This window comes from Antedon bifida, chromosome 4, assembly GCF_963402885.1.
Source record: "Antedon bifida chromosome 4, ecAntBifi1.1, whole genome shotgun sequence".
NCBI classification, from domain to species: domain Eukaryota; kingdom Metazoa; phylum Echinodermata; class Crinoidea; order Comatulida; family Antedonidae; genus Antedon; species Antedon bifida.
Genome location: NC_136229.1, coordinates 14143125 through 14156194, shown reverse-complemented (window position 1 = coordinate 14156194; position 13070 = coordinate 14143125). Strand labels below are relative to the sequence as shown.

At 33.5% G+C, this 13070-nt stretch overlaps 1 protein-coding gene across 7 annotated transcripts in view; it reads right to left on the bottom strand.

Moving 5' to 3' along the window:
- The window catches only part of LOC144840145 (regulating synaptic membrane exocytosis protein 2-like), a 161929-nt gene that overhangs the window by 122542 nt on the left and 26317 nt on the right, over positions 1-13070 (bottom strand). For 5 of the 7 annotated variants that reach the window (XM_078695830.1, XM_078695835.1, XM_078695837.1 and 2 more), the window contains exon 4: positions 8416-8442. The exons of 1 other annotated variant lie outside the window; for it this stretch is intronic. In XM_078695830.1, coding sequence (XP_078551956.1) covers positions 8416-8442 — 27 coding nt within the window. The remainder of the gene's footprint in view (positions 1-8415; positions 8443-13070) is intronic. One more of the 7 variants, XM_078695833.1, reaches the window with a different exon arrangement.

Below are 13070 nucleotides of genomic sequence, written 5' to 3'. Positions count from 1 at the left end.
TCGTTTTCAGTGCAATACCTCTGTACAAATATGTTATACTTTAGACGCAAATTTGGACCATCTGCTAGGCTCAACTTCTGCATTATGTTGCGAGTGCTCGCATGGTGTGGGGTGCACTGTAGCCCTGGATCGACTAAGGCAATGGGCTCAGTTCAGTACCTTGTTTACTAGGCCTAGGTGGTCTATTTTAGTAAACGAAAACATGCTATTAAATACAGTGGAGCTAGGGTTCCTTACTATTCAAGTTATTATTGTTCATCAAGTTTTCAGCCGGAACTTTCCTTATGCGGTGATATTGAACAAAATCCAGGCCCCGCTGAGGAAAACAAGGACAGGGCTAGTGATAACACAAACACAAGTAACAACAGTAATAATCCAACATTTTATTACCAAAATATAAGAAGCCTTAAAAATAAGATGGACACATATCATTCTGAACTGAATGTGCACCTCATTAATAATACGTTCGACTTTGTTGCATTTACCGAGACCTGGCTAAATTCAACGGTTCTTGACTCCGAACTTTACTGTGATGGTTTTACAATTCATAGAAGGGACAGGAACGATGGCAGAAGAGGTGGTGGTGTTCTTTTCCTAGCTTCTAATCAGTATAAGTCTCGACGTCTGGAGCACCTTGAGAAACCAAATATTGAAATCCTCTGGGTTGAAATTAAGCTAAGCAAGACAAAACGAGTGCTGGTTGCTGTTATTTACAGGCCACCCAACAGCGGAAGAGATGTCATGTTGCAACTAGCGCAATCAGTTGAAGATGCATCAGCCATGTATTCAAGGCATCATATTGTTCTTATTGGAGATCTGAATCTTTCTGAAATTACGTGGACCAATGATGGATCTGGAACTGCACCTGCTAACTCATTGGGTGAACTTTTTATTGACTGTTTTATTAATGGACATAATTTGTTTCAATGCAATGTCAATCCAACGTGCAATAATAATGTTTTAGATTTAATTTTGTGTAATAATTCAATTGATTTAATCTCGGATATTTCTGCTGGTCAGAATATTTTTGAATCTGATCATTCTTCAATTTCATTTATTCTTAAAATTTCAATTCAAAAACACTTTTCTAGGGATTCAAGACAACTATATTGTTTCAAGGCTGTAAATAATGATGATCTTTTAAATGCTTTTAATGTTATACCTTTTGATTTACCGTATATTTCGGTGTATAAGTCGCACTTTTGACACGCAAATTTGACCTCTAAATTAAGGTGCGTCTTATACACCGAACATAAATGCCTCACCACACAGATTGTACATATCGTCACCTCGTTGGCTAGGCCTGAGTAGGCTAGGCCTAGCTACAGTGTACTAACGTAACGGCAACCTGCTTCTGCCTAGTTTTCAAGGCATTTTAGCGTGATGTTATACTAAATATGATGACAAGATTTGTTCATTTAATATGGAGCTGTTTTAGGCGCTTCGATAAAATTTCATTTGTCAACGTTTTATTACGATTGGAATAGTATTTATTTATAGTTATATGCACGATCGCCGACCGCCGTATCCTCAGCGCAAGCCCTTCTTGACGGCCACATGGTGTACGGTATTCGACTAGTATATTCTCCAGTTGATTATAGCATGGACCTAGCGTACACACTTCTCGGATACATAGATACTAATCGAATACGATTGTCCATGAAAACGTGCGCCCTCTCGAAATGATCGAGCGAAGCTAGCCCACACACGTGCGTGTTACACACACGGTCATCATATCCATGCACTCGATGTTGCGGGTGCAAAACTCATGAATAACAAGTTAGAAAGAACTTGTTGAGGCTGGGCGCGGCCGAGCCTAGGTAAGAAAAAACCGAAATAAAGGACGCCGTTGTAGATATAACAAAATATATTATTACAATAATATTGATTACAATTTAAAAAAACATTGTTTTGATGAAATATAAAGTGCGTCTTATACATCGACGATATAAAAAATACCGATATTTTACTCTCAGTTAGGGGGTGCGTCTTATACACAGGTGCGACTTATACACCGAAATATACGGTAATCCATATGTGCAATGATATTAACGATAGTGTTTCTCTTTTTTATGATTTAGTTGATGCTGCTTTCCGTGATCTTGTGCCTATTGTTAGACCTAAAAGAAAAATGCCGCCATGGTTTGATCATGAAGTTAGAGTCGCTCTTAAAAACAAAGAGAAATGTTTTCGTATCTCTAAACGACTTAATACTCATGAATCAAAACATGCTTTTTCCGTTGCCAGAAAAGAATTTAAAGTCCTTATGAAACTTAAATATAAAAGTTATATGCAATCACTCTCTGGGAATCTTAAGGCAAATCCCAAACGCTTCTGGTCGTGGATAAAGACCAAAACTAAATCGTCTTCTTATCCGTCGGTTATGTCGCATGGGCACAAGGTCGCGGAGACAACAAATGATAAGGCTGCTTTATTTAACAGTTATTTTCATTCAGTTTTTAGATCTGGACCTTCTGTGACTGATGAACACCAACGTCTGCCTGAGGCTTCTGTCGGCATTCTCAATGCTCCAATTATTCAATCTGAAATTGTTAACTCGTTACTGTCATCCATTCAGACTCATAAGGCATCTGGATGTGATAATCTCAGTAACCATGTTCTTAAAGTTTGTTCTCGTCCTCTTTCTATTCCTATTTCTTTCCTCTTTAATAAATCTCTTCAAACCGGAAAATTTCCTTCCGTTTGGAAACGTTCCAATATTGTTCCTATTCATAAGGGGGGGACCAAGAAATTGATTTCTAATTATAGACCTATCTCTCTGTTGCCTACTATTTCTAAATTGTTTGAAAAAATTGTTTTTAACCATATTTCGACTCATGTATCTCCTGCCATTGCTTCCTGTCAGCATGGCTTTGTAACTGGTAGGTCATGTGAAACAAACCTTGCCACCCTGTTGACCACAGTTTATGAAGCCATTGATGACAAGAAGCAATGTGATATTATTTACACAGACTTTTCTAAGGCGTTTGATCTTGTTCCTCATAATTTACTCTTATTAAAATTACAACGTTTTGGTTTTCATAATGATTTTCATTTAAAAAAAATGTAATAATTGCCACCGTCAAAATGCTTTACCCCTGGTGGACAGCCCACATGAAAGACAATCTGCACGTAGCACAATCTATTAGGTTTCTACTCTACACAAGGTTATTCGACTAAAAACATGTAGGGACTATTCTCTGCTTTATATTTCTAATTTAATGTAACAATAATACATATTGTAGTTTAAAGTGGGCTTCCGGGTTTAAAATGAATAGTAAAAAATAAAAAATATATTTGTTTGTCTCTTGAACGGTAAAAGTTTCAATTTATATAAGCGCACAGTGAAGCAGAACGAAGGCTGTGAAATGAGGCCAGATTACAAGTGCAGCTACGGCAAAATCACACTGTGGTTACAGAATAGGAAATTTGTGAAATGGTCAATCTTCCGACGACTCGTTATCATTAACCATAGCAATTACTTTTGTAAAATTATACTTATCTGATGTAATTTTAGTCGGTCTTCCCATTTATAAAGTCAATTTTCTATGAAAATTCATCACAATTGTGTAAAATCATTTAGAGATTCAGTTTACGATTTTCGCACTGACTTAGGGAAAAGCCTTCAAAATCGTGCTGAGGAGCGAGACGACGATACACGTGCTCTCTGCCCATGCCTGGCATCGTCACGTGATATGCAGATACAGTATACAATACCAAACTGGTCGAGTATACCCCGTCTATAATCACAACATGAACGATGTACATTATTTGATAGAAGGTCGACTCGACCTACCGGAATGGTATAGATAATATAGCTCGAATGAGAGAGTTTGAATATTTGTAAACATAAGTATTGCATGGACGCCATGGTATTGCTAATTTTAACAAGTGTAGCCTATAGTAAAAGGCCTTGTAGTATCAATTCGCATAGGGTCTACTACACTAGCTAGCTCAATTTTTAACTGGGCCGGATCGGCTAGGCCTACTAACTAGGCCTAGGGTCTCCTTCCTACTACTAGGTCTACTTACTTGGTGCAGTATCAGCTTTTTGGAGAGTAAACTATTTTAGGCCTACTTAGACGATCGGGATACCATCGGACCTTGTTTTGCCTCAATATTTACAGCCGATTTTGTAGAACGTTTTAGGTTTAGATTGTTTAGGAGTTTGGTTGATAGGATGGGTTTAGAATCCACTGAGTTTTGTTATTTATGGGCCAATCGTCTAGTAGGCTAACTAGGCCCATGCATGGGCCCCAATGTTTTAACGTACGTCGTAGCCATCGTAGCATGGAATTTCTCCTAGTCAGAATGGCTCTCACCCATAACAAAAAAAATGATTTAGGCTAGGCCTAGTACGTGAAGCCGATAATACGATCTGTACTATACTATAGAGGTATAAAAATAGTATAATTTATGACTCCATGATCTGTACTAAATTTTTTATTTCATTAAATGTCAAATAAATATATACTACTACTGTTGTTATTATTACACTTTAGACCTAGCTTAGAAAATCTACAAAAAAATGTATTTCACAATGATCGGGTGGTCGTCGTTTGACAGGGGAGAGCGATGTAAATTAGTTGACAAATACGTACATGACGTCACAAGTTTGGAATCCACTGATGACGTGATTTTGTGAATATTAATGAGCTTCCCTAAGCTGCTGAAAAACAGACTTTCCATGAATTTACCCTAAATTTAATTTTTTTAATTTCTCGTTATTACTTCTTCATTCTGACATGTCTATATATCTATTTTTTATATAATAAATAAACGATATTTATAAGCAATTTTAAACCCAGAATCCCCCTTTAATAGTAGCTTTAATATGTTTGCTTTATAAACTGTATTTTTAAAAATGGCAATAGAACTTAATTTTGCAATAGTACCTGTTTGCCGCCTTAGACACCAAATTAAGTTCGGTACCTAATTTGGCAGTGGAACCTAATTTGGCGTGACACAGGGGAAGGGGATATGTCAGTTAGTGCATAGTCCCATCATGACTTAAAACTATTAAAAATATGTCAATTTAATTAATATCATAATTTGTAATAATTATTGGTACAAACACAATTAAAATCAAATTATTGATGAGCATTCGTACCACACCAGTGTAATTCCCATACCAACCAATCAAAACATTGCTCGCCAAATGACCAACAGCCCAAAACAGCTTCCTGCTGTGCCAGTCTCCCTTACTGGCTGCCAAAGAAATCGTAGGATAACTGAGGCCTACTGTAGCTGCTCTATCACTCTATTTCACAGTATCTATTAAAACTATAAGTTCTTTTGTTTGTTTGTTTGTTTTAGTACTGAATTTGTCCTAACTGGTAACATTCTCAACAGTGATTCACATCAGACCAATTGGAAAACTTGGAGTGACCAGACTTTTTTAGCCTTCAGAAACGAGTTGGAGTGTAACACACATGTACCCATGTGTGACCAACTTAAGTTGTTAAAAATTCTGAAATATGAATATTAAAACAGTGTTCAGGTGTGTAGTCAATCGCAAGCGGTTGAAACTAGTCAATCGGATAATCATATGCACCATAAATTCTTGGTGTCAAAACATGTGACATGTTCTTCAATATTGCCTGGACAGAGCAATTGAATCGAAAATGTTTGCAATATGGCGATTCTAAAGCCTTGGCTGAAAATCCTGGTAGATTCGCCGAAAATGAGAATTTCCATCCCCTCAAATCGAGATTCTTTCGATACCTTTTTTCAAACCTCACTTTTATGGATTTATAGTTCGAATTTCATGCATAGTAAGGTATAATGTTAATATTTAATTACTAGGCCAAAAAAACAAAATGTATGGGATACGATTTTCAAGCCTATTCGACCTATTTTCATTGGTATCTCGAAAACATAGTAGTACTGATATCGGGTCACAATTAGAAATTGATTTTGACCAAAAGAACCCTATCTATAGGCTCACAGTATATTAGCCCTCCATGCTACAGTAATGGGAACCTTGTATTAATTTAATCTATTGATGTGAAAAAACATATGTAATAGGCAAGTCACGCAATATATGTAAAACTGCAATCTCTGGGCTTTATCCATAGCCAAGCAGAGGCGGATATATTTGTTTTACTAGTTTTGCTTTGCCTTGCAAATTGTAAATTCTTGAATGGCTAGTGTGAGCGTAGCAGCGTACAACAGGGTGGAGAAAAGCAAACATGTCTTTCTGGTAGTGTGACCATTCGGCCCATTTTTTAAATATATTGTCGAATAGCATTCATTTTCAGAGAGACTGTGAGGGTAGTACTACTAGGGATAATGATGCAATCGCCATAGACTGATTTCTTTATGGACAAAGAACAATAAAATAGTTCAATAGATGTTAGTGTTGTATTTTTTTATTTTAAAGATAGTTGTTTAAATACGATTTTTTATACTAAATACAATTTTGATATACAAAGAATATATATCAGAAGAATGAGCAATTCTTGATTTTTGCAGTGGAAATTTGTATCACTTTTAACAGAGAATGGGTGTCCAAGAATTCAAGATGGAGATCGAGCACCAGATTATAAATTAGAACCCAAAAACATTGACAAATGCTGTCAGAAGTTGGATGTTTATGGCTAAAAATAAAGATCAAGTGGAAAACCCTCAACTAAGTTGGTTAATTCACTCGATGGCAATTTAATTTATTGATTTAATTGTGACATCAGTGCTGTTTCGGCCTAAGGGTTTTAAACAGGTATCAATGGTGGTACACCTGCAGAACAAACCTTCAAATCTGCCAGCAACAACTTATAAAATCAGCTACCATTCGCTATCCTAAAAGCCTCCTGCTAAAGTTAATTTTAAGGCTAGATAAGGTAGGTATATCTAAGGTGGAAATCTTTACAATAGTTTTCCCATTGTGCTTGCCTATGTCAGAATTAAGCATAATTTAGATATAGATTACGAATATATTTGTGGCAGACATTATAAATTAAATTAACAGTGTGATAGTAGGTACAAAAACAATTTGCATCCAAAAACCATACTGAGTAGCATCAGTGTTTAAGTATGATTTTCAACATTTGAAATGCTTAACAGTCAACTACAGTATTAATATTTCTATCATAAAAACTATATATAAATTTGAATCAACATAAAATACATTACATGTTTAAAAACAAATTGCAATTTTTAACAATAGTACATACAGATAAGAAAAACATCAAGGAAAAAAAGAAATAATTATATTTTATTCAAAGTAAAAATACAATGTCCATATGATTAGTTTAATATTTATATAAAATATATTATATAAAATATATCATATATTGTATATTATATATATAATTATTATATAAATATTACATAAAAAAATGTAAAAGTATCTCTTTGGGGACCCCTCTTCTTGAGTTAATATATTGAGAGCATATCAATGTGATCTTTGTTGTGTGTGCATACAATTGAGAACTAGTGCTTTTGCACCGTGCCCATGCCAAGGGCCATCCATTCAAATTCTAACAATATCATTAAAGTGGTCTAATGGTTTAGAACATTTGCATATCACAGAAGGTTCAGAGTTGGAATCTTGGTTCGGACTGCTTTTTCTCATTCTCACAGATTTCCTCATCTGTATCATTTGGTATTGTTCAAATTTGATTGGATATGATATGGTGTGGTACGGTGGATCAACACTCTTGGCGTGCCAAACAACACTAGTTCTCAATTGCATACACACTCAAAAGAGATCAATTCGAAACTCCCACATCTTTAAGTATATTAATTCAAGACAGTATTGCTTAGACCTAATTTGATCTCATTAGTGAAGCTCAAGTTTCAAAATAATTATGAACACTGGCACAATATATATCATGGGACAGTTGAGTAGGTATACACAGAATATTTCCAGGAAAGTGTGGAAGCCAAACAAGGTTCAGGGTGGTTTGAATATTATACTAATACACATAATACTAACCACAATGTTTAGCATTGTACAGTGACGTGCTTATGCTGTTTTTAGTCATTCATTATTAATTACAATTATAATAAAATAATTTCAAGTACTGTATATGTTTTCGAAAACAATTTTTAGATTAGAATAGTTATGTATTAGTGTCACAATAATTGTCACTGATATTCCACATGCATTTTACTATACTGAACAAAAAACAATCAAAGTTCGATAAAACAATAAATTAATGCTGATTTTCCAATTTTTCAATTGATGTTTCTTTCAATACATCCTCTGAATATGTCATTTATAGAAAAATGAGTACATTTTTCGTTAACTAATCTTGTAGAATTCAGATATTCTATAGAAACTTTGCTAAAAGTGAAAATCAATGCTTTTATAAGGTTAAATATTTTAACGAACTTTGATTTTGACTTGTATTTTTCTGACACAAAAAACTATTATATAGCTACATGTATATATTAATATCATAATATCTATACCTGAATTATTTCTTGCTCAGAAGACTGCTACAGAAAAGAAAGTGGAAAAAAATACAAAACATTTTTTATCATTTATTTAATTTTTTTAAGTAGCAATGAAAAAAACAACATTTTAAATGCTAAATCAAAAGACTTTGAAAGCCTATAAATATTGTTTCGGATGGGCATCATCATAAATTAAGTGCATACATGTTCTAGAAATGAATATGTGTATATGGCACGTCATTGTAAAAGTCTAACAACAAATATGTATATATTATAATATCCTGGATTTATAAAACGCTTTATGTTGTGAAACCTCTCTAAACACTGAACATACAGTAGAAAATTAGGGGAAAAAACTGAACCCAAACCAAGTGGGGATACGCTCTTATAAGTAACCAGGGTTCGGTCTAAATTAGAAAGGGTAGATTTAATAACGCTAATCCAGTGATGCAACAGTGATTTTAACCTTAACCAATGAAAACACGACCAGCATACCTGTACAGCGAGATAACTAAACGTCAAACTATCAGGTTTTCATTTTAAGGAACTGTACAGTTGGCATCAGCGATATTATATTTTCATAAATTAAATACATTAATCAGATAATTGTCCGTGTAATAATTATGTTTGAAATTATTTTGAATTAAAATGCAATTGTGCAAGTAGTAAGTAGTAAGAACAAATCAGTATATTTTGAAGGTAACATTATATTATTATAAAAATAACAAAAAACAACTTTACAATGTAAACTGTAATGCATTTGTCATGAATGTAAGCACGATCAGAGTGTTTTAAACGCAAGACATTAGAATGTTGATAGTTGTGTCTGAACACCTTGACTTTTAACACCCGGATTACCTAACACTGTTAGGGCCCATTTATACTAGAACGATAACGAGCGACGATAAATAGATAAAAATGCATTTTTCTTGCATAAAACAAAAGAAATTAGAAATGTTTTTGTTCTAGAACTATAGGATAATCATTTATGCTGTCTTTTGATAAAAAGTTTTTTATTAAAAATCCAATCAATAAATGATAATGATCAATAAAAGCAATAAAATCGTTATGATTACTCTTACTAATCATGACATCATTTGATTGGACGTGTGAAAATATCATTTTCAAGACAGCATAGATGGTTATCGTATAGTTCTAGGATGAAAACTTATAAAATTTCTTTTGTTTCAGGTATGAAAAATGCATATTTATCTATTTATCGTCGATCGTTATCGCCCTAGTGTAAATGGGCCTTTAGTCTGAACATACCCTAAGTTAGGGAAGACAGAAAGTTTGTTTTCTTGGTCACACTTGTATCACAATATTGTACTTTGATTGTATGTATTATATTTTCTTATGTATTTTTTATAAATAATAAAATGTATTTTGATCAAATTTTAAGCTTGTGTGTATCTTGTCACTCATTGTTACTTATCTGTTATATCTAAGCCTTGTTCGCACTGGACTTGACAAATTTAACTTTACTCAAGGCCATTAAAAAATTGTTGATTTATACCCAATTAGGGTATGTAGGCAGGCTTGCAATTGCATTTGGGAGATGGTGCTGTGCTAGGAATCATAGCTTAGGCAGGGATGGATGCATATGGGTGGCGTGCATTGGGGTACAAACATGGAATACTTGCCGTCCATCCGGTTCGGGATTTATGTTCAAAACAATTAAGTACAGAATGCATTAAAGGATTGCCGAGGATTGCCAAACGCAGCATTCGGCAGTTGCAAAGAAATTGGTCTTAAAATCACCTTTTTCATACAAATTTGCAGTTCTAATATAGACTAAATGAATAAAGGGAATTAAAATGTACGTGCCCCAGCTTGAATGGCGCTTTTATCGGACTTGCGGTTTAGGAGGAAATAGAGGAACAAATTTTGCCTTAGTGCTATTATAATATAGATGGCTTAATAAAATGAAATCTGCAGATTAAAATAATACTAAGGAAAAAATAAATAAACTAGATTTAATTCGTCACTATGACGAATTACTGGTTATATGCATTGATTGACCTAGGTAGCGCAAATACAATAGTCGGTGTCACTGCACATCGAGTCACTTGAATAAAAACAATCCGATCAAAGATCCCTCCGCGTATATGTCATAAACCACCCTTGTTACATAATAATAAAGACATAAGTTTCTCTAGATTTCATTATAAATCAGGCGTATAATTTATACACTAAGAAATAAAATTTAACAAACAATACGGATATAAAAAATATCGTCTATCGTTTCTAGTTGCAGTCACAAATGTTGTAGTGACAAATTTATACCGCTCGATATACTTTTATACTGTTTGCAATTATATTTTTATTTCATTATTAATTTCAGCATTCATTTTCCACCTTTTTTATTTAACTTGTATTTTCAGGATTTTTCACACAATCGCTTACATTTAAAATACAATGATTTCAATATCAGAAAATAGTATCCACATTGTTTTAAAGTTAAAAAGTATTAAAGCAAATAGTCATTGTCTAAAAAATTAATTGTTTTGCACAAGCGCTGTATCAGTAGAATCTCTTTCCCGATGAAAGTCTGTTTACATCGTTGAGCAACAATACGTCTACCAAACAAATGACAGGTCCGAGGATTGATTGTTAATAAAGGGGGGTTTTAGTTTCCTAAACCCGGTCTTGACGTCTATTTATGGGATTTACTGTGCATGCATTTACATGTAATCTATTGTATAGTATTATTCAGACAATTCCCATGCAATTACTACAAAAAATAAATTAAACATTTTAACTAAAAATAGGCCTATATTCAATATAAAGTAAACTGAATTATACACAAATTAAATGCAAAATTCAGGTTACAAATAATCGCCCACAATTGAACAAATTCAACCCACTATCATTCCCCATGAACATTTAATTAGCATATCAATTAGTATGTAGACAAGAAATTGATTTAGATTAATAAACAATGCAAAAAAAAAGAACAATTTGAAAAAATTGGAACATCCAATACACAGGAAAACACATAAAAACTGTATTTGTTTTACATTTCATGAATTACAGCATATACAATAATTTATCAAAATAATATATTGGAATACAGTATATTTATTGTACTGTCTGTTTCATGTAGGCTACAGTAGATTGTTCATGCAAGCTGAAATGTTGGAAAAAAACAATTCTATTTGACGTATACCGCACCACTAGTAAGAAAATTATCATGTGTGTTCCTGCGAGCCAAACAATTGTTTTGGACATTCCATTTGATGTACACACACCCTTCTTGTAAGAAATTACGATGCGAGTCGCCACGGCGCGAATTGAAAAAACAATGCCATTTACATACAAGCACCCCTCTGGTAAAAAATTAAAACGCGTGTTCATGCGAAAAACAATGCCATTGGACGTACACGCACCTTTCTGGTGTAAGAAAAATAGAATTTCAAAAAATCGCGACATAATGTTTGGCAAATCGGATTAATTAACATTTTTCATCATCAACAGTATAGTAGCTAGTAGCTAGCTCAGCGGCAATTTTGTTGACAAAAATTTTAAAATGCTTGACTTACGCCCGGGTTTTACCACGTGTGTTTCGCTCTCTAGTCGAATTTCATTGCCGTATCGACAGTTTCACAATCCCTGTTTTGCTATTCATTTATTACGTAAACTATTCGGTACAGATTTGCAGTGCAGGTACGATACGATACAAAATTAACAATAAAGTATATTAAATTGAATATTATTTATAAAACAGTAACATTAAGTAACCAACCAGCTACCAACATACGCTATCATTATATGCTGTTTGCAAAACGTGGGACAGTCCCTTTTCGCGTTCATTCTCGTATATCACGATCTTTGGTATGATGCAGTTCGGATCGTATACGCATCAAGTACAGATGGTATATTCAGGAACTTGTTTAAAAATTATCAAATATGCTGTTGTATATGGTTCGTATATGTTGATTATGTAGGCAGGAACTTCCGAATTAACGTACATACACTTTAAGAAAATAAAATGAAAAATAGGGTTTGCCAAGCATTCTGACGATCTATATTAATTTTAATTTTTGTCTGAAACATACTCTAATTTCATTGAAAATAAATTTTGAAAATTGTAAGCGCGCGTACGCATGCGCTATATGCGCTAAAAGCACGTATTTATATTGTCTGCATATGATAAAATATGACCTGAAATTTATGAGTACCAAATTTGGTTTAATTATAATACATGCTTGTGAACATATGATTAAAAACGGGATTTTGTTAAATCGGGCATAAATCGGGCATACAGCGCAATTTTTTATTGTGCACCATGAAAAGATAACCACATCGATTCCTGGCCATAAGGAATATACTCTGAAAATTGACGTAGCTAGATGAAATTATATCTCAAGATAACTGATGGACAAAATATTGCTATCGAAAGAATAAATAAAGATTCTGGGAGAATCAATAAGGAAAATATATAATAAAATAAATGATAATGCATATAACCTAATTATCAACATAGTATAAATATAACAGAATGAACAAATACATTTGAAATATGTATTAAAAGTATGATTTAGTAATTAGTTAAATTTAGTAAATTTTTGCCAATAACATGTCAGTTTTTATGTTTATAAATTCCTCATTAAAATAACACTACTTATGACTGTTAAAATATTAAAGAATGTCACTATGTATTTGAAGGA